Here is a 22652-nt window from a genome sequence, read left to right on the forward strand (position 1 = left end):
AGCCTTCTGCAAAATACGTGAGTCGCGTGAGAAAGCAAAGCACAACAGATTTCAAGGCTTGATTGTTCGATGTTCGAAGGAGGCCGAGTGGAACTTCCAATCTTTAATCTTTGTTGTAAATAGATCAGAGGTCGCAGTTTGAGTGACAGTGGATTAACGTTGATTTGTTCGGCTGTCTTATGCGGCTCATCATCCTGGATTAATGAAGTTATTCTACTAGAAGACATGCTGTCTGAAGAGGCTGAAGGTTTTATCAGGACTTGTGGATTTAAGACTTTATTTGAGCCGTGCTGCAGTGGATTTTGAAATGGAGTTAATCCTGCTTACTATGTCGAACGTGCTGTTCTTTTATTTATTTTTTTCAAAAAGTATTTGTTTTATTTATCAGGGATATCAGTTGATTTGCGACTGCACAAACTAAACCCATGTATATTTAGGTTGAGGATCAAGATGGGGCAATACGAAGTATAATTTACTACTTATAACTATTAAAATATATGGGAATTGAAAACAAGCGAAAACGAAATCATGCAGATGCTGTAATCCATACACTATTAACCTTATTGACATGAAAATATACTCAAATGAAACTTGGGCATTTGCACTTAAACAAATCTTTGTTTGATTTAAAATGAACAGTGTGGTTGAAGTTGTGTTGATCTAATATTTATTGATCTGATCACATATAAAATGTGTGTTATATATATATCAAAATCTGTTGGAAAGTGTAAAACCAAGCCAATTTAAACACTCGGGTAGTGTTCTTCAGAGTTGTGTGGTTCTAGAGCCAATTCCTCCGACACCGAGTGAAGAAACGCTACACCACCATTCATCTGACCACACAGAGACAATAACACACACTCACATTCACTACATGTCATTAAGTCAGTCTCTAACAAGTCTTCTGTCATTCACAAAAATGTATCCTGAATCTGAACATTTAAAGTTGATCTTTTGTCCATTTAGAGATTGTTGCTTCATTTTTAAGTCAAAAGTGTCGTTCAGATGGAATCGTGGGCCGGAGTGGGTTAGAAGTGAGAGAAGAGTCTATAGGCTTGAATCCCACAGCAGACAGGTCACCGCTGTGGGCCCCTGAGCATGACCCTTGACCCCCAGCAGCTCCCTGGAGCCACGTATGGCTCCTTGCATGTTTAGATAAGGTTAACTGAGATAATATGAGAGAACTGCAGAAAAGAATTTCCCCCAGTAGGGACAATACAGGAAACTTTCTCGGGCTCTGGATGGTCGTGAGGGAAAAGCATCAAAACGTCATGTCGTTCAGTAAGTTCTCTTCAAGTTCCACCAAAAACTAGAAAACCTCCAGGAAAGAACTCGGTCCCGATATTTGCATGACGACGTGACTCCCGGCACACAGCGAGAACGCTACGAGCATTTCTGCACGTAGATTGCATGTTCTTCTCGCCTCCGAGGTTTAATCGCCAACTTTAAATTGCCTTTAAGTGTGAATGATTGTCCTCCCCTCTCCCATAAGTGGCTCAAACCTGTGAAATATTGTCCGAACAAGCTTTACATTCACACTCTCGAGTTGTTCTTTGTAGTGGAGCAGATGATGCAAGAAACCCAGCGCTTTCGTTGCAATATGTTGGTGGGTTTGCGGTTCCAGTTTGGGCCGGAGGCCTTATGTTTCACACTTCTGCTTGAGATTTCTAAGAATGGACCGACTCCCCACCCTGAACCACATTCAAACCACGACAATCAACCACAAAGTGATAGCTTGCTGTGAACACAAACACATGACGGCCTTCAGGATACAGTGTTGGCTTGTTTTTTTATTCTTCATGACAAAAGTGGATCACAGGTCAGTGGAAGGTCAACTTGCATACACATTAAAAGTTGAGGAGCATCAAATGCGGAGTGTGTGCACGTTGTCTTCTGGAGCAATTTACACAGAATGCAGACCACATAAATACAGTTAAAATATTGTACAACAATGGGAATTAAATTATATGCACACATCTGCACAGAGTGAATTAAATAGATTAATAAAATCCATTTACATCCTTCGTCGTGATACAGCATCGTGTTAAAGCATCCTCACTTTTTAACTGAGTGTGTGAACACATGATCCTTATTCCTCAATTACCTTCAACAGTAACTTCTTCTGAATCAGACGGCGAACACTGAGGCAGCTTATCGTCAAATCCTTCAATGAATCTTTAGCAGAACATCGCAGCTAAATAGTGAGAATACTTCAGCAGAATGAGATACCACTGTATTCAGTGCCAACGCTGCTCAGTGAGCGGCTTCAAAAGCAGTTCAAACACACCATCATCGAGAAACTAAATCACAGCTATTGTGGTGAATGGTAGCCTTCGTTTAGAAAGCGTGATGTTGTCTAAAAACAGACGTGACCAAAACCAAGGCACTAAAAGGAAAAAAAAAAAATACAAAAATCAGCAGGATGAGGCTTCATGGACATGGAAGCGGAGACTAAAGACAGGTGCATTTATGTCTCATTTTACAAATAACTGTTTGTAAAATGAAGTAAAACCCAATCTGAATGTAAGCTGTGTGAGGGACAAGTTAAACACAACGCCGTCCTGAAGTCACAGACCTGGAATCAAAACACTTTTAAAGCAAATTCATGTTGGGGTATCAATTAAAATTAGTGCATCTACAGGTTTCTTTCAAATGTCTTTTCAGTCCAGGTCCATGAGCTCTGACTAGAACAGAACAGGTTTTGGGTTAAAACAACGCTTTACTGTTAAATGTGTGCCATGATGTGCCACTAGCTCTAACATACAGTGTAATGCTTTTAAAAATGACGGGCGTCAATATTAATTCAAGTTTCTAAGAGCAGTAACCCTAGCAGCACCTGCAGGCCCTCGGTTAGCAATCCGGGTGAAAACAATGGAGCCACAGAAGAAGCAGCGCGATTTGCTGTGGGTGACGTGACACTACGCTCGCTCCGGAAGCACAACAGATTAGCATGGGGACAGGAAAGAAATATAAAATACACAAGACATGATTATTGTTGCTTGCTGAGCCGAAGCGGAACGGGAACGGTCAGAAGCAATGAGCATGGAGCGTGACTTCATTTTTGTTTTGTTTCCAGAGGAGAACCAAGCCGTTTTAGAGTGATACGCTCACTGCCTGCGCCACTTTGCACTCTGAAATTAACTTCAAAAAAAGCTGCTGAGTATGAGAAGTGCCAAACTGTAAAATATCTGCAGCCACTCACTGTGAACTCAAAAGTTTGAAAACTTTGAGCTCAAAGAACAGCAGGAATCGTACAGGCACTGTCCTGATCGGTCTGCATAGTTTGCAAAGTAGGATGCACATTGGAGATCTCCCAATCATCTTTTTTTTTTTTCTTCTTCTGACCCGAGGCGGTGAACTTATGGCTGACCTGCTTCCGTCTGAAGTGGTGTGTTTACCAGCCTCGAGTTAAAGGGTGTGGCTGACGGGCTCTCGTCAAACGACCAGAGATATCACAGGATAAAAACTGCATCAGCAGGGCGCAGGAGGGAATCTCAAGACAACTGCAAGCTCTACGTTAAAGACAGCCGCTCCGTTAGTTGAGGCTGCGCTGTTCTACAAAACCCGACTAACCTGGGAGAGCTACCGCAGCTGATCTAATGGCTTACCGACACTAAAAGAGACGCCTGACAACGCCGGGCTAAAGGCAAAGAGAGCAAAGACAATACAGCCTTCGGAGAACAGGTCGCAGCCGTGAGGACAGTAGAAACTGCACGAGGAAAGTCTCCCGGTCTGGAATAAATACTGTCAGAGGTTCAGCACGACACGCAGCCTTGAACAGGACCAGATGGAGGTTGGAACCACTTTGGACAAGACAGTCAATGAACTTCACAAATAAATGAGCAGCACATTAGCCTCTTCATCCCTCTCCAGGCTGCATGCAGGTTTCTCCACTCCAAGCAGAGAAGACCAAGCGGCTGGGATGAGAGATATCTAGACTGTTTTTTCTTTTCTTTCCTTTTTTTTTTAAATACTTTTTTTTTTGTTTCCAATCCATGGTTCTGGTGGGTAGAGTGGGGAATGTAGCATCGTATCTGGGATGGAGAGGATGTCTCGAGTCGGGATAAGGAGGAGAGAGCCAGGGAGTCAACATGAAGACAGGTCCTTTATGAAGAAGAAGGGTTTTGGAGTAATGGAAGGAGTGTTTCAGCGCTACAGAGACAGGGTGAGACAAAGACAAAAGAACAAATATTTAGTTCAACTTAAAACTTCAAAAAGAAAACAAAGTATGTGAAAACAATGAAGGGCAAATAAAGGATAAACAGATAAAGACAACATGTAAAGGATCAGCAAGTTAGGTCTCATTAGTAACAAAATGCATCAACTTTAAATAAAGTGAAATATCAACTAGAACTTATTTTCAGTTTTCTATCCTAGAGTGAAGTTAATGATTTTTGACGTTTTGTGCTGATAAGTTAGTACCAAGTATCAACGCGTTTAGCTGGGTTAACTCGCCCGTTCATCTCCTGCGAGATGATTTGGAGTGCGAGCTCCGGGCTCTGGAAGACGACGCCTGAGCTCGGCTGTCGGAGCTTTTACTGACGTTAGTGTGGAACTCCTCTGTGGTTCTGGAGGCGGAGGACAGTCGACGCCTGGACTCCCTACAGATCCCCGTCATCCTGCTCTTCGCAGGCTGACCGTGACCACCGGAGAGCGAGGCGGCCGGCTGGGACCCTGCCGGTTTTGCGTTCGACTGCGGGGCGGCCGAGTCGGACTGCGTGGCGTTCCGGCATGCGGCTGGCGCCTGAGCAGAGTTGGACCTGTGAGTCGACTGTTTCCGCCTCACTGAACCATCAGAGGAGGGTTTTCCATCCGGCTGCTGCTGCTGCCTTTCACTCCATGCTTCAGATGCGTTAGGATACACACGCAAAGCTTTAGAAGAGATTAGATTATCAGTTTGAGAGGAAAACAGAGAGGTTTTTAGCCTGCTGGAGGACGCAGGCACCACACGGGTTTTGATGAAGGTGTCCTGCCGCGCCGGGACCGAAGCCCTGCGAGGAGACTCCCCCTTCCTGGAATCGCTGGCGTTTGTGTTGACGGTTAACTCGCTGCTCATGGAGCTGGTGGAGCTTTTACGGGTCAGGGAATAGCCCTCGCTGGAGTCTGTGCTAAAGACGTCGCTGACGCTATGGCTCCTAATGAAGGTGGCGTCCCGCGGCGGGAGGCCCTTGCCCTTGCGGGGCCGCCGGTTTGACTGGCCGGCGCTGTCGGGACAGAGAGTGAGAGGCGTTCTTACGGGGCTGGTGTGCAGGCTCCGGGTCAGCGCTCGCAGGTGGTGGGTGGCCATGACGGGAACGCTGCCGCCGAGGACCGGGCTGGCCCGCGGGCTGCTCCTCGCCGGCGGGCGGGCCGGGCTGCTCCGCGGGCTCCGGGGCGCCCGGCCCGACTTGGTGGCCAGCTCTTTGGCCCGGGAGCGGCGGGGGCTGCTGTTCAGGCTGTGGGGGGACAGAGGCGCCTCCAGGTCCTCCAAACGCTGCGTGAGAGCCAGCTTCTGCTGGATGGCCATGCGGAGCAGGGAATTCAGCGTCTTCTTCTCGTCCTCGGCGGCGGCGAGCTGCCGCTGCATCTCGTCCAGCTGCGTGACATACTGGTCACACCTGAGAGGCGCAGGACAGGCAAAGAAGCCACATGCACAAGCAGAGTGAGAGTTAACAGCCACACACACACACACACAACACATGCTCAACATGTCTTTTGTGTGTTAGAAGCAAACCAAACACTTGAAGAAATTAGTTCACATTTGATCAGTTTCTTGATTTAAAAAATAAAATCAAGAAACTCTTAATCTTGCCAAACCGCTTGGGAAAAATATAATAAATAGTGTGAAAGTAGAGCAGAAAAATGCTCCTTCTAAAGTGTAGAAATGCAGTTCCCACAGCCGCCCACACGGTGGCACCACTACACCTAGCTACCAGCAGGGATCATTTTTTTTCCTTGCTGTAACCTTTAGCCTGAGAGACACCTGCAGTCCTCGGTGTTCTCTGATCCGTCTTACTGATGGTCAAACACGAGCTCCTGACCGTCTGCAGCAACTCAAGCATTTCCTCCAAACGCTGTTAGAGCGCTCACTCAGGCAAACCACCGCAAACAATTATCAATGCCGATGGCAGAGATTACTGATTAGTGAGTTAAGTGTTGTGGCCGCAAAGTTTAACCCTTCGCATGTCTGCTGCTCCAGCTCCTGCACTAAGGTGACCTGGCTTGAGGGAGCAAATCTGTCCTTGCCACCTCCTCCCCCAGCTGCACAGGGCCGAGCATGTGGCCCGTAATCTTCACGTGAACTCGTGGATTGTCCACAGGCGTAATAAGCACGGTAAGCTTATTACATGGGCCATGGCAAAAGCTGGACCACAACAAGAGCGCCATTGCAAAGGATGGGGAACGCCGGCACTGAAGCTGAGAAATGGTCAGAACTAAAAACTCTTCAATTTAAAGTCTTTTTTTTTTTAAGAATTTAAACTGTTTTCAACTTTGGAACATGGCTGCAGGTACACCTGTAAATCACACGAACAGGAAATCTTACCGGCTGGCAAACATGACTCGCAGTGAGGAGAAGGTGGCGGCGTCCTCCTTCAGGGCCTTGAGCTCATTTCGCAGCTTCATCATGGTCTCTGACACCATGCTCTTCTCCGTCTCATACTTGGTTTTCAGGTTGGACAAGGCCAACTCCGCAGTCTGCAATCATCAAAACATTAATAACAAGTGCAGCGCTACGTGCATCATTACGCAGGATTAATGACAGAAACAGTAACTATATCTCTGTACATTAAAATGCAAACATTGAGAGAAAACCCAAGTAAACAGAAGGCAGTGAACGCGCTGACCTCTGTGTGTGTGTAGATGTAATCAAATTGCCCAGTTAACACATTAGACAACTGGGAACTACCGTGTGTGTGTGTGTGTGTGTGTGTGTGCATTTGAGCGCATGCTCCTTGTGCAGACATGCATGGAGCGACTGACAGCTCGGGGAATGAGAGGAGAAGCGGGTCATGCAGAGCTTGAGGTGCGAGCAGACAGGAGGGGGGGGGGGGGGGGGGGGGGGGGGGGGACGGCATCCTGACAGTACGGAGGAGGTGCAGGACAACGTGAGTCCAACGGGCCGTCTAGACGGGACACTAAGAGAGGTCAAACACACCGCTCGCGTCCAGATTATGCATGGATAATACGAGGCTCGCTCTGCTGCTTTAACTGGGCAATCGATTAAACAGAAACATTTCGACAGCCTCATGCGTCCTTCTGATATCCATGAAAACGGCATGAAGGCTCACTGTACACGCTTGACATGTTCTACGCAACTCGAGCAAGAGAGACGTGACAGAAAATACTATTACTATGGATGTGTCCATTTAATTCACAGCAGTGGGATGAATGAATATGATTGAATGTTTAAGTTAAATAGCTGTGAAGGATTCAGTCACAGCGGCTGCACAGTGGTTCACACTCTGGTCACACACTGAGCTTATCTGTGGTTTCAGTCCAAATTAGACTCGGGCTGACTTTTGCGTGTTTTTCCAAAGCATGCATGAGTTGGTTTTTTTTTTCCAGACACTGGTTTCTCTGTGCACTGCAGTGTGTCCTACCTGCTTGTTGGCCTTCAGGACAGTCCTGAGCGTGGCGATCTGTTCTCTCTTGGTGCTGAGGAGAGACTTGAGCTTCAGGACTTCCTCCAGGAGGCTCTCAGCATCCCGCTCCGACTCCCCACTGCTGCTGAAGCCCGTGTAAGGCATCGCACCCCTCTGACGACAAAGATCCACCGCCACCTGACACCAAGCAAAAACCGTTCCTGAGACAGCAATTATGGCCTTTGTTTCAACTCAAAGCCGTGTTTTTCTTTTCAACAGTATCAAAGTGAGGTCTTAATTGCCAAAAAGCGAAAGTCGCTTAAAAACTGATATCAGATTTACAGTTGAGTGAAATTACTCCAGAGATGTGTACTGTAAGAAACAATAACTCTAGCAATACCACAGAAGGGAAACCTCTCTAATTAATATATCAAAACAATGCTTTTTAACCAAAACAGGTTCAGTGTAATGGAAGGCAAAACTGAACTCTGACCCCTGATAAGCCAATCCAGTCAAACCCATACACACGTGTTTACAGAGCCCATACCAGGCGGTGGATTTGTGCGGACACCGGAGCAACTCAGCTGCTTTACCAGTCTGAGCTTATGATTAGTTTGAGCAAAACAACTCCAGCAGGAGAAGCTTTCACATGGAGCGAGAGTGTGTTTAATGGCACTGAAGTCGTAACGAAGCCTTTTGAGAACCTCCACCGGTTAAAACCTTGACATGGAATCACGTGTTTGGGGCGCATCTTACCCGGAGGTGTTTGATCTGGCAGCGGATGACGGCGACCAGGTTGCTGACGTTAGAGGGGTCCCTGAAATCCAAGGTGGGGGATCCGGGGCAGCTGGGAGAGTCTATGCTGGCCGTGGCGCTGTCCACTTCCCCCATGAACTGCAACGCTGCGGCCTTCGAGATGAACATGTCGTTGGCGCGGGGCTTCTTCTGGGGAAAGACGTTATGCGGCCTCCGCGCGCCGCCGGCTCCACCGCTCGCCCTGGCGCCGTCGCGGTAGTAGTCGAGGGTGACCCGCTTGGGCGTGAGGTTGTTGCACACGCAGATGTGGTGGTAGAGGTTGGAGAGCTCCTCCGAGAAGGCCAGCAGCTCCTCCTGGGCGACGCTCAGGTGGCCTTCGGAGTCGCTCGCCACTTTCCGCGTGGCGCCGATCTCCTTCTCCAGCTCGCCGATGCGCTCCTGATCCTGCTTGCTGGACTTGATGCACTGCCGGATCTTGTCGGCGAGTTCCTGGGCCTCGAACCTCCAGCGGTCCTTCTCGTTCTTGTACCTCTGCTCCAGGGTGTTGTAGCGAGTCCCGGCCTGAGACAGCTCGTCTCGGAGCTTCATCAGCTCCTCGCTGGCGGAGCGCATGCGCGCCTCCAGGACCTCCTTGCTCTTCGTGTCGACCTCGTAATCGAAGACCCCGTCGCCGCCCTCCCCGTTTTCTGCCTCGTCGTCTCCCTTGTCGTCCGCCTCGTGGTTGTGGTGCTGGCTGCTCTGCACCGCCTCCAGCTGCTGGGTGAGCGAGCCCACCTTGTCTTCCTGCTGACTCAGCGCCTGTTTGGACATCACCAGCTGCATCTGCAGTTCTTCCACCTTGCTGGTGAGGCTGGACTTCTCCCGCTCCGCCTGCGTTCACGCAACAAACATCAACTCAATCAAACCAATTACAACAGAGATGAATGAATTAATAGTAATTACAGATTTATTCTGCATAAAAACTAGATTGACAGAGAGTAAAGTATCCCCATATTAACCTTTATTCTTAAAGCACTTCATTTAAAACAAAGGCTGACCCCATTCATCTCCTCACTGCAAACATCTGTCGGGTGAAGGCTTCTCGCCCAACCCCCCAATTTAAGTGCATCATAAATAATATATTTCCTCCAGACACAGATGGATGACAGTTCCTCATTTTCTAAAGTGCCCCTCTGTTTGTGAAGCCGTGAAACTGTATCAGCTCGGACTGATTCCCTCTGCTGAGACGCACGTGATTCTCTCTCACCGACGCAGAGCGGATGTGGTCGACAGCAGGAAGAGGCAGACGAGCCCGTCTAGGTGTCTGAGAACCTCCTCACTCAGAGCACAGTGTATTCAGTTGATATTATTTCTATATCCTGCGATATTTCAAATCTATCAGTGTCTCATGTTCAGTCTGAAGAGATTTAACCTGAACTATGAAGAGAAGGAAAAAAAGGAAGAAGAAAAGAAATTCCAATGAATCTGCTCTTTACTGCATCAACTGAGTCTCCTTCAGGCGTCTCGAGGGTGGATCATGTGACCTGCCTCTATGCCGGGTTCCCTTCCTGATGTGACACAATCAGTTGGGGGTTCAGGACTTTGTTCAGAGATCTACAGTGTGGATCTAATAATTAAGACATTCAAGTTTAACTTATGATCAAGAAGAGCCCACACAGCTCTCATCCTCATACTTTACAACCTATTGACCATATCCCAAAACACAAATACTGGCTTCACATGTGGCGCTACGATGATGGTCATTTCAAGCACACCTGAACCGGGTATCAAGTGAAATGACTCAACACGAAAGCATGACTGAATCAGTTTCAAGGCAAAAGCTCTCATTTATGATCAGTCCTTCTTATTGAATCAGCTGCTGTAGTTTCCATAGAGTAGAAGATGTACTCTGTCATAATTCCCCCCTCTGGCAGTGAGAATGACATTTTTACAGTCCTCACAATGACCACAGCTGGTCCGTCTCTGCTCGGGGCCACCGCTTGATAAGGCCAAACTATAAATAATGGATTCAAAAAACTATTTCATGCTAAAATCTAGATTACTTCACCATGTTAGTTGCAAAATTGCAAACCGAAAGTTCTGATGCTCCTAGAAGTGATAAAAAACTGCTTAGTGAGCAAATTCACCTTTATCTTGAAATCACACCTCAGTAAAGTGAATTATTCCAAAGCTCTGGTACAGACGAGCCGCATACCTGCAGGAGCTGCTGCTTCAGCTTCTGGCTGTCGGAGAAGTGCAGCTCGCTCAGCAGGTCGGACACCAGCCCGGAGGCCGGGGCACGGAGGAAGACGTCGCTGTTGCGAGGGGTGGAGTTGCGGTGGATGAGGCCGTTGCTTTTGGAGCCTCCCAAGTGAGGAGGGTGAGCAGAACTGGAGGCAGACCCAGGACCGTTATTGAAGCCACTGTCCTGGTTCTCCTCCTCACCTTCGCCCTCTCCGCCTCGGCCCTCCTCCTGGCTGTCATCCAGCTGATCCAGGTGGAGCTCCAGGTTCCCCACGGAATCAAAGGGGTTGAGGGTCAAGGCGGAGAGCTCCCGCCGCAGACTGTTCTTCTGCTCCCTCTCCTCCTTCAGGGCTTCCAGGGCCTCATCCAGCTGCCGCTCTGCGATCTCCCTCAGCCTCGCCGCCTCGTCCAGCTGCGCCCGCAGCTCGTCCTGCTCCTCGTTCTTGTGGGTCAACTCCAGCTTTATCGATTCAAACTCAACCTGAAATATGATCACATGCACAAACAGCAGGCTTGCTTAGACTTTTTCTGGGTAATTTTAAGAATACATATCATACATCTGGCCTCAACACTGATCTATACCTCAAGTATTCACTTTCACACAAGCCAGACTTCACAAGGCCATTTAGGAGCGCCAGAACATGACTTTATGATCTGGTCATTCCTGAATTTACACAGCCTTCTCTGCTGGATTACAGCATCTCTACTGAAAATGCATAGCAGTAATCACACTTTTAAGCCCCTTTAGAATCAAAGAATGACTGAAAAGTTTAATTATGAATATCTTCATTTAATTTTTCAATGCTTTGGTCGTTTCGGCCCACATACTGAAACTTCCTTCACTACCTCCACATTCACTGTGTTTCCTCATCACAACCATTTATTTCAGTTTACTGTAACTCACATTCCTTTCTCTCCTTTCTAATTCAAACACTCGCTTTTCCAGGCTGTCCTCAACCTGCTCCCTACTTACAAAAGCAAATGACAAACTGGGTTTGCTTGAATAACTTCTCAGCTGGTAAATGCCATCGAGAGCACTTCATCCAGTACATACCACTGTAGAACAAACTGTTGCATAACACAAGTACAACTTCCAAGAAAGACGCTCGTTTCATTCCTGAGCGCAATGTCAAACATTTCCATCTGAGCTTAAATAAAAAGGGACAAAAACACAAACCTTCCCTTGTTCTGAAGTAAAAAAAAAAAAAAAAAAAAACACTTCAAATATAACAAATTAGTTACCCTACCTAGTGAAAAGGAAAAATCAGAATACATGTCTCTTTAACCCCATGCTGAACCTATGACTGTGCCGCACGCACACTAACAAACATCTGTTAAATTCTGCACAAACCACACAACGTCTTGAGTAGTGTGTATTCACTCTGGGCCAGTTTCTATCCCGAAGTATAGAACCACTTATTATGGATCACCACATGGATTCTTAAAAACGTTAATTTGCAGACTATTTTAAGCAGAGTTAAAATCAATTGAAATGGATACCTTCATTTAAACATCAGAAATGAATCGCCTCAACACACACTGGGCATGGCGAGTTTGCTTCAGTCCCACTTGAAACTATAATTAGTGTTTTTGTTTTCCTCAGGTGGATTTCCTGTTAAATGTTTTATTGGCTTTGGAAACGCTCTCCCAGAAAATGTAAATTCATAGTTGGTATACTGGGGATGAATCACTGCCCTGTGAGGTGAGGCCTGTTTAGCTTTCTGGTAATAACCTCATTAATCATCCAGTAACCGAAGCACCTCATCTATTCAAGAGTTTGTACTTTGTAGCATGGGTGTGAAGTTTTTCCCTTATACTCCGATGCAAAAAATGCAAAACAGAAAAAGACAGCAAAGCAACTTACATGTGCTTCCTGGGAAAAAAAAAACAGTTATAAAGTAAAACTTTGCAATGAACTTGCTGTAGTTTGGTGATAACTGACCTGATTTTCCTTGAGCACAGACACCTGCTTTTGGAGAGAAATGTTTTCTTCTTCGAGCTCACTGTTGTCCTGTAACTGGCGCAGCTCACGTACTTTATACTCCTTCATTTCATCCCTCAGATGGCCCTTCTCCGCCTCCAGACATTCACATTCCTGTGAAACGCAACCCACTGTCAGATCACTGCGATTCAGTCTGAAAGGGATAACTGTTATTTCAATGTATTGGATATTGGATTTGGTTTTGGGAATTAGGCTGCAGACGTAATTTATCTTGAATGAGTTGAGAGGATGGGACTTAACGGGACTCCCCGTGCAGCCTCGGCACGCAGGTGCACCGTACCTTCTTGAGCTGGGTGGAAACCACCCCGAGCCTGTCGATTTCTGCGTGGGCGTTGCTCAGAGCGAGGCGCGCCTGCTTGAGCTCTGCCTGAACTTCCTCCATGCGGGTTGCCATGGCAGCCTCCTTCGTGGCCGTCTCCTGCAGCAGGCTCTCCTCCCGGCACTCTCCATCTGCAGCTGCGCGCTTCTGACTGCTCACAGAATCTGCGAATGCCTTGACACAAACAAAAGCCAGATAAGGAAAGGGCTGAAGTCGCACGAAGCGTTTCCTATCTGAACAACGTTGACGGCGCTGATTGGTCGCATCTTATCAAGTGAGGAAATGTAAACACAAAACCCGAATAAGAAAAGGGAGCTGGAATGCCCTCACAATCATCACTTATAACCTGATTACACGGAGGAAATAGCTCATTCACGGTAACCTTAGACCTTAAAAGCCATGCCCGCATCACTCCGCACTCTCATCGCATCAACATGATACTCTGAGTGCAGCTTCTGCCGTGTTAAACCGCGTTTTATCACAGCCTGCAATAATCAGGAACCTTGACACATTCATGCATCACTGACTGTACAGGACTACATCCAGTATGAGGTGTTAAATGAGATGAATGTCCTACTAATTACACTCAACTGAACATCACTGGAAAGTTATACAAGCATGCTAATTTCACAAATTAGACCATATGCACCTACTCTGCTAAAATCCAGCCAGAGCTGCTTATAGCTGAGAAACAGGGTTCATGCATATTACAGCAAATGATTTTTTTGTTTTTTCTGTACCACGACGCTCCTTCAGATCAAAAGAGATGTATTCTATACATACTCAGTTTCAGCATTTACTGGCTTATTTATTGCTAAATATCTATAACTATACATCAGTTGAATTTAAACCATTTCTTTCAGCTCCAAATTCAAATGAAGAAAAAAAAAAAACCTCAAATGACTGAAAATCCGCTCACATGAGGGGATTTTATTTTATAGGGGATTACTTTCTTGCATAACCACTTTTGAAATGCTGCTTCAAGCTATACTAAATACCCCAAAGGCTCATCTGGTGCGTTTGTGAGAAAGTTTGCATCAGAAAATGAGATTAACGTTTAAAATATTAATGATTAACCACTGCGGCCTCCAGGTGTAATTTGGGAGACGAAGCTATTAAAAAAATTAAAAAAAAAAAACACCAGGAAGCTTGATGTGGTGAAGGTTATTGAGAAAAACACGCCATGCTTCCAATATAACAGAGAAGCATATACTAACACAATAATAATTATATTGATCGACATGCTGGTCGTGAGTTTATGACTCACAGGGATGCTGTGGCATGTTGAAAAGAATATACTTAGCAGCTCGCAGTAGAAAACGTCCTAATCACTAAGCAGTCTGCTCCTGCTGATGCCTCCCACGTCAAATGACATGCGAGGGCCTAACTGACTCAGCATGCGATCACAATCCTCCTCACTGACAGCATAATATTAGGTCACAACTTCAACAGCACTGTTATTGTGGTGGAAGAAACTCCCAAGCTGCCAAAGGGCACAGGCAGGATGAGTCAAGTTCATGTCACAGTTCAGCTGCACAAACACAACAATGGCATCTCTATAGCAGGACTTAATGCGCAAGCAGCGCCGAAGTTATTAAAGTTAGGATGAACAACATGAGGATGTGCCTTTCTCTGGGGCGATCCAGTAAACAGTGACAACGGCATACACTATGCCAACAGTATATGTATAGTTAATCTTTAAAATAGCATAAATATTATAATGCAATTGCAAAAACAAAAAAAAAGCTAAAAGTTAATGATTTGTTGTATATCATGGACAATATGGTATTTTTCCCTGTGTTTAACAGTCTCTGTTAATAAATATAAAAATAGCTTCTTTCAATGTGCAGCATCAAAATTAATTATGTCATCATGGTGAACACTGAGCTGCTCCTTTTTGCAGGAGTTGCAAGATCAAGTCATTTCAGCTTGTATTGTAAAACATGGCTAGTTTTTACACCTGATATAAAACAGGTTTCCTCCACTTTAAGTCCAGGCTTAACCCCACAGGCACAAGGATATAAAAGAATACAGTGTATTTCAACATTAACAAGCTTTTATAAAGATCTATATCATGAATGTTTTTGTCCAGAGGGGCTCTGGGTGCTTACCTCTTTGAGCTGCTGTAGCTCCACTTTGAGGGCCTCATGCTCCTCTTCCAGCTGCGTGTGTTTCCTCTTGAGAGCAGCACTTTCCTCCAGCACCACCAGGCCATAGCGCGCTGCCTGTAGCTTCTCCTCCGTGGCCTCCTGGAGCTCCAAAGTCAGGCGCATCACCTCGGCGTTCAGGTCTCTGCTCCCCATCTCTGCCTCTCCTCCCCCCTCGACTGCTGCAGCTGCTGGGTCTGCATCTGCCTCCAGCATCCTGGTCGGGCTTCCCACTCGTCTGCCAACGGTCTACTGGGACACCTGCCTGCTTCACCCCTCAACTCTCATTACGCCACACTGCAAACACAAAACACAAAGAGCAGTTATGCAATGGCTTGGTTCTACATAAATCATCTTATGGCACTAATTAGTCAAACTGCATGGGGAAAGATTAACTTTGGAATCAGCTGAGAGAGAACTACTTAAGATTCAAGGACCAAATGACCACCACAGAGAGTTCAGCAACAGCTGCAGCAAGAACAAACCTCAATACTGTGCTTCACCTCTTTGTGGTACACCTCGTCCATTCACCTCCTCTGCTTTAAACTAGGTAATCTGAATTTAAAAATGATAATTTTAATATACAGGAAAAGTGTTATTCATCTTCTCTTGCTGGTAATTTTAATATTTAGAGGTCCAGTAAAACACATGGCATGTCACTGGAAAGCTTTGGATTTTCTCTTTAAAACAATAAGTACAGCAGCTCAACAGAGTAAAGACAATGGCTGAGGAAAGCACGTGCACCAGAGAGGAGGCAGGACTATGTGAGAGGGGTATTATTCCATGTGTCAATCAATATTCTGCAAAAAGGCACAGGGAGAAAGCAAATAGCTTAATGTAGTTTAATATCACTATTCTAATTTAATATTTTTCAGTACTCTACAAATGAAAGTTTTGTATACACCTTGTTATATAAATCTTTTCATTAGTTTGCTGCTTCGTTCTTAAGTTCTCCAAGTGTGACATTGTCCACAGAATGAAGTCTTTGTTCAGCTGGATCAATAGGTTGTCTAACATATGGTTTACATAAAATAACAAGACATGGCTCATATAAGTAGGATTTGCCCAAAGCGTTTGCATGAAAGACATCACCGCAGACTGTACATGCTGCCGAGTTTTATCTAAAAATCACATCACAGGTCATGTAAAACCTCTGATGCACATGAGGGAAGAAGCGAGAAGAAAATGTTTATCTGCAAGCCTCCTGAAGGAATTACTACTGAAATGTCAGCAATGACAGGTCGCATTCATTCAAAAGACTCACATCAGCAACAATTTATGTTCCACAATACGCAGTTGGACACTAATATTAGCGAGACATCTATGACAGCTGGCTGTCGCTTGTTGGCTGGCACAGCGGTGCTGCCTGGGTGGGGCACACTCCCCTCGTTTCCTCGTGTCCGAAGATGGAACAGCAGCCGCCGGTGGTCCAGAGCCAACGATGAGGCTAGTCCGTCATCACGACAAGCATCAGTTCCACTTCGTCCTCCCCAAAACAGACGTTCGTTATTTCTATAAAGTTCTAGAGGGTCATTAAAGGTCCCCTTTTAGCTTTCAATGTTAAACGTCCTCTAAAAATTTTTAGTTAACGCTATTCTTAAAAAGAAACGAAATCGAAGACGACAGCGGAGAGGAAACAGGATCCGGTGTGAAAGCTAGCCGCGGTAGCTTTAGCTTCACGCTGATGGAAACGAACCCGCGATGCTAACTTCGCGGAGGCTAGCTCGGGAACATCCCGGCCTTGTGGGCACGGTCCTGGATGTGGAGTTAAACTGGCTGACTTCTCTGCGCTCAGCCGCTCTCGGGTCGTAACGTCAGCCGGATCCTGTCAAGACAAGCTAATTAGCAGGATGGCCATCATTAGCCAGGCTGTGAACTCACCCTGCGCGTCTGCCTCAAAGATGGAGCTCGCCGGTCGGCTGCCTGCAGACACTGAGCCCCGCGCCTCCCTCACGAGCTGCGGGGAGCGGCGACTGCTCAACACGACGGTAGCCGGGGAAACCGGCCGGGGATACCGAGCGTCCGCGTCCCTTCCTCGCGCCCCGGTTCTCGCGTTTCTCCGGGAGGTCGAGTGTCAAACGCGCGCCGAAAACGTGAAGGCACCACTGGGCCCTCTAGCGACGGAAAGACGCAACTACAGCGGCAGCCGCTTCCCAAACACAAGGCTCGTGGGCCAAAACCGGCCCGCAAGAGGCTCCGAAACGGACCTCCAAACCACCAAACAAACGATAAAAAAATGTAAAAAATAAATTTAATAAATAAAGAAAATAATTATAATAAATAAATAAATAAAAACATCGATTTGTTAGAGTCCAGGACTTTTACCGTTCCATCAGCTCCTCCAGTTCTTTGATTCTTTACTTGGTATAGAAATAAAACTGACTTGAGATTATTAACATTTATCCAGTAATAGTCACAGGTAATGCTGGTCCCTGAAAAGATTCAGAAACGTCCACGACAGTCACCTTATAAAAGGAGTTTCTTCCGGCTGCGGCAGATGGGTTGGACTTTATTTGCAAATGGACAGTTTTATATTGATGTCAGCTGCCAACCGAGAGCTCATATCAGTACTGGGGATGATTAAAGACACTGTTTAGTGACAGTTGTTATCTCTGGAACATATTGGTATGTTGACATTTAATGGTACATTTTGCAAGCTTGGTAACACATGACAGTAACAACTCTGTGTATGGTTGATATTGCTTCTTAACTTACAATAAAAGGAGTGATAATAAAATGGTGATAGTAATAATCTAACTCTTTCCAATGTTTTTAAACAAATCTCTTGACAGTAGCGAACATGACAACCCATGACCCTGAGATCATTAGAATAAAACAGAATAGAACACAGAAAAAAAACAGAATAGAAAGTTCAAAAATCAATAAGAAAAATTAAAAATTACATGAATAATATCAAATATAAAACTAAGTGGTGATTAATATAAGCATAGAAAGAATGAAACTGACAGAAAAAAATCAACAAACACTATTTACAAAGAGGACTTTTCAAGTCTGATGATCACAGGAAGGAAGGGTCTATACCAGAGTTCTTTGGAATGAAGGTGGCTCTGCTGTTGACCAGTAAAATAGAGTCATCCTCAAAACCATTCTGTCAAGAGAAGTCTGTAAAAATATGCATAATGAAACTTTGATTGTTGGACATTTCAATGTATTTTGCACCAGAAAGTATCATTAAAGCTGATTTTATGCTGATATTGTGAACAGTTTTGATAGCAATTGTTTGGTTTTTGCAAAAAAATATGACATTTTCTTCACATATACTCTGTGCCACAGCAAAGAAAAACTAGAAAACTAATGTTTAATATCTGAAGTTATTATAGGTTGAATTGGGCTGGAATGGATTTGGGATACTGCTCCCATTTTCCTTTCATATGATAATAGTCTCTGAAGTATGGCCAAAGATTTTTTTTTTTTTTTTTTTTTTTTGTGAATGGGGATGGGCATGCAGTTTAATTTTCTAAACTGACTACATTACTACTAACTACCTTCATGGTTTTCAGGGGAAAATATAAGTTTAAAATCATGAGAGAAACATTATTTGAGAAAAATTAGAAAAATAGTGAGATTTGGGAATCTTATGCAGCTTTCCTAATTAATTTGAATATTTGAGGTGCAAATTTAAATTTCTTACAATTTATTCACGTCATTCCATCAGGTGAAGCGCTGAACACAAACCATGAAACAGCCTATAAAGGGAATAAAATAAGAAAAACGTCAAAAACCAAACTAAAGATATCATGTGGGCTTTACACGTATTGACACAAGTATGATACATTTTTCTAAAATTCTCTAAAACGCTAATAAAAACATGAGATTGTGAAATGACTTATTAAACGGAAAAGTACGAAGTTTAACAAGTTTGTTTAACATGTATTTTTGTCGTCAATCGAAGATAAATTATGCATTTAAGATAATAACTTTCATGACACATTTAAAAATCTGCAGCGCGCTGACACTTTGGCGCGGGAATTCACTTCCGGTGCATTACAGTGGACTTCCTTTTCATTTCCGGGTGTGCATTTTGGCCTCCCGCGGTCTGTTCTCAAGTCGTGAAGGATGAAGATCGTTACCTGGAATATAAACGGTATCAGGACTTTCGGAGCAGGCATTAAAAAGACCCTGGATTCTCTGGACGCAGATATAATCTGCGTGCAGGAGACTAAAGTGACGAGTGAGTGATCACGAGGAGGATTTCATTATAAAACGCGGGAGTTTGGCTGTGCAGCGTGTTGACTGATTGCAGCCTGTAAACACTGGAAGTTACAACAGAGTTTTCTTCACAGGGGACTTGTTGGATGAAAGGACTGCCATCGTCGACGGGTACAACTCGTATTTCAGCTACAGCAGGGGACGCAGCGGATACTCAGGTTATTACAGTGTCTTTAACCGTGATTTATTGCTCCACTGATTCATGTTTTGGCCTGTTTTCTTTCCACTTAAATTCCAATTCACTACTTGGACCTGTCAGTGCTGTGTATGGTTGTCTGTTTTGTTTCAGTACTAATTAAACATAATTAAGAAAAGAGAATAAACACTGAATAAGGTTCATGAAATTGCTTTCTTCAGGTTCACAATATGCAGAGTTAGTTGTGTAACATTTTGCCGTTAAACTTGAACAAAATTCTCAGAAAGAACAAAAGTCAGCCAGAAAGTTTGCATTTTATTAATTTGTTGAAATAGATCTGCTATGATGTGCTTGTCAGAAAAAAGTTTAAATTTAGGAAGGTTCATGAATTCAAAGGTGACTTAAATCACAGAAGGCAATGCAACTCCATTCTCTGTGGAAAATATACTTTAATACTACATTAGTTTAAAAGTGCTTATGTCTTATGCTCATATCTTGGTATATTTCTGCTGCTGGCACCAAATACAGACTGCTTCCTCTTTCTGACGTGCACAGGAGTCGCCACATACTGTAAGGATCGTGCCACTCCGTTTGCAGCCGAGGAGGGTCTCACAGGCCTGCTCACCAACCATGAAGGGGCTGTTCGATGCTACGGCGACTCCGCGGACTTCTCTAATGAGGAGCTGCAGCTTCTGGACAACGAAGGGCGAGCACTCATCACCCAGCACAAAGTCACGTAAGAAAACATATTACTGTCTGTGTTGACAGTGGAAATAGACTTTCTGTTTTTTGATAAGTTAAAAAATTTTATTTTTTATTTATATCTTCTGTATGTCTTTTACAGAAATTCTGAGACATTTTACAGGGCGACACTACAAGAGAATGAAAACATGATCGAAGCGTTTAAAAAAAAACAAACAAGCTTGTACTCACAAGATGAGCCGTAATCAGCTGTTTATATTATTTCCTTCTGACTCAAAGTGTTGGCTGAGCAGGAGATTCCCCGTGTCTTCTGTGTGATGTTGTGAAGCTTCCATATCTTTATCTGCGTGTCTGTTTTCTTCTGCCTCTGATGGATTTTACCCTTCAGGTGTCAGGGCGGAGAACAGACCGTGACCGTGATCAACGTGTACTGTCCCAGGGCCGACCCTGAGAAGCCCGAGCGAAAACAGTTCAAACTGCGGTTCTACAAGCTGCTCCAGAGCCGCGCCGAGGCCATACTGAAAGATGGAAGGTGAGAGTCTTTCAGAGTTTTAACCCACAAAAGCTGTGTCCGCCTTGAGACACACATGTTGACCTTTCAGAACAGAACAAGGCTGCCAGTTTTTGGTCGCTTTAATTTTATATTAAAGACAGATCCAGCTTTAACAGGGGTTGATGCATTTAGTGAGTTTGTTATTCCTAAATTTGCATTTTTAGCATAGCTGAATGTCAGTTCCATGCTTTTTTTCTGCATCTTAAGTTGTTTTAAAAGGCAGTTTCTTTGTCTGTTTCTTTTTTTCCAGCCATGTGATCATTTTAGGAGACGTAAACACGTCTCATCGGCCAATAGACCACTGTGACCCCTCTGATGACGTAAGGGAAATGTCACTCGCTTAAATGACTGTTCAGCTGTTTTCTTTAGTGTAAACAGGAATATGTTAGGTCTTTTGCTTCTTGCAAACTTGCACAGTTGGCTCAAAGTTAAGTCAAATTCTTGACTGGACAAAAAAAGATGGAGTTAGTAGTAGTTAAGCTCATTTCAGCAAAACAGCTGATCATGAGCTTTACCTCGCTAATGCTTAGTAATTGAATGTTACATGAATTTAAATGAATACATAATTTTTTTAAGCTATACTTGCCATACAACAGAAGTGGATCACGAATTAGTAGAAATAAGTATAAATATAAGCATAAAGAGAGTGAGGTGGAATCATCTTTCTCATTTCTTCTCTTGCTGCTCAGGAGGATTTTGGTGAACACCCAGGAAGGAAATGGCTGGATGAGTTTTTGCACAATGGCCCAGACAGTGAAGAGCAGCAAGAGGAGGAAGCGGATGAAAAATCAGACTCGCTCCATGGGGGGAAATTTGTCGATACCTTCCGCTACTTCCACCCGACCCGGACCAACGCCTTCACCTGCTGGTCCACTCTGACCGGAGCCCGGCAGACCAACTACGGCACACGCATCGACTACATATTCGCCGACTGCCGGCTGGCCAGGGAGCACTTTGTGGCAGCGGACATCATGCCGGAGGTGGAGGGGTCGGACCACTGCCCTGTGCGGGGGCAGCTGAGCTGCTCCCTCCTCCCCAGCTCCAGACCTCCTCCGATCTGCACACGCTACCTGCCGGAATTCGCCGGAAAACAGCAGAAACTTTCACGTTTCCTTGTTAAAGTGGACCAAAAACCCGTTCTGCCCGGATCTCAAGAACATGAAGAAAGGAGAGAGAATTTAAACCCGCTAGGAGCCGGAAACAGCTCTGGAAAGAAGCGGGTGTTAACATCAGAGTCTTCAGTCCCGAAAGGAAAGAAGACTAAGACGGTGAATTCTTCCTCAAAGCCGAAAGGAAATTTACTTTCCTTTTTCAAGCCTAAAGTGACAAATACCGAGCCGTCACCATCGTCACTCAGAGCATCCCCGGCAGGAGAGGAGTCCTCCGAAGACGCCGAGCTGAGCTCCAGCCAGGACTCAGAGGAGGCCGAAGGACAGCTGAAGACCAAACCCCTGGTTTCACAGCCCACGGTGGGACATTCCAATGCCGAGAAAGGGGCGTCGTCGGTGTTTTGGAAGTCGCTGCTTCGTGGGCCGCCGCCGCCGCCCAGCTGTAAGGTCCACGGGGAGCCCTGCGTGCTCCGCACGGTGAAGAAGGAGGGTCCAAACATGGGCAAACAGTTTTTTGTGTGCGCTCGTCCTCAGGGACACGCCTCCAACCCCGAGGCTCGCTGTAACTTCTTCTCCTGGGTGGAGAAGAGCAAGTGACATGTTTATTATATAAACTACAAACTGTTTACTTTGTAAAACTTTTTTTTTTTTTTTCAAATTGTGAACTTTTATTTTGCTAAATAATAAAGGCACTAGTTTTATATTAATTTGAGTTTTGTTTAGTTTGTTGTAAATATGTGTGACGGTAAAGTATTGTAGTTCTCACACACTTCTCAAACAACAGAAGTTCACACGCAGTGAAGAAGCTCGTCACGGTCAAATCTAGTCCCGATCGAACAAATCTGCCCTGCTAATATAAATCTTTATGACTGCTCTATACTTAGTGGCGTCACATGGAGCGGATCTCAGCTGA

At 45.0% G+C, this 22652-nt stretch overlaps 2 protein-coding genes across 2 annotated transcripts; one reads left to right on the plus strand and one right to left on the minus strand.

Moving 5' to 3' along the window:
* Window positions 1-1770: 1770 nt before the first annotated feature.
* LOC115407839 (protein bicaudal D homolog 2) lies at window positions 1771-17112 on the minus strand. The gene is made up of 10 exons (XM_030118358.1): window positions 16891-17112; window positions 14974-15306; window positions 12824-13036; window positions 12484-12636; window positions 10513-11022; window positions 8319-9188; window positions 7581-7760; window positions 6524-6675; window positions 5237-5597; window positions 1771-4152 (listed from the first exon to the last, which is right to left on the minus strand). Exons 2-10 carry the CDS (start codon window positions 15223-15225, stop codon window positions 4147-4149), a joined length of 2697 nt encoding a protein of 898 aa, XP_029974218.1. The 5' UTR covers window positions 15226-15306; window positions 16891-17112; the 3' UTR covers window positions 1771-4146.
* Window positions 17113-19045: 1933 nt separating this feature from the next.
* apex2 (APEX nuclease (apurinic/apyrimidinic endonuclease) 2) lies at window positions 19046-22425 on the plus strand. The gene is made up of 6 exons (XM_030118712.1): window positions 19046-19201; window positions 19314-19397; window positions 19931-20111; window positions 20466-20609; window positions 20881-20950; window positions 21320-22425. Exons 1-6 carry the CDS (start codon window positions 19087-19089, stop codon window positions 22334-22336), a joined length of 1611 nt encoding a protein of 536 aa, XP_029974572.1. The 5' UTR covers window positions 19046-19086; the 3' UTR covers window positions 22337-22425.
* Window positions 22426-22652: the final 227 nt, after the last annotated feature.

The sequence above is a fragment of the Salarias fasciatus genome, chromosome 20 (assembly GCF_902148845.1).
Source record: "Salarias fasciatus chromosome 20, fSalaFa1.1, whole genome shotgun sequence".
In the NCBI taxonomy this organism is placed as follows: domain Eukaryota; kingdom Metazoa; phylum Chordata; class Actinopteri; order Blenniiformes; family Blenniidae; genus Salarias; species Salarias fasciatus.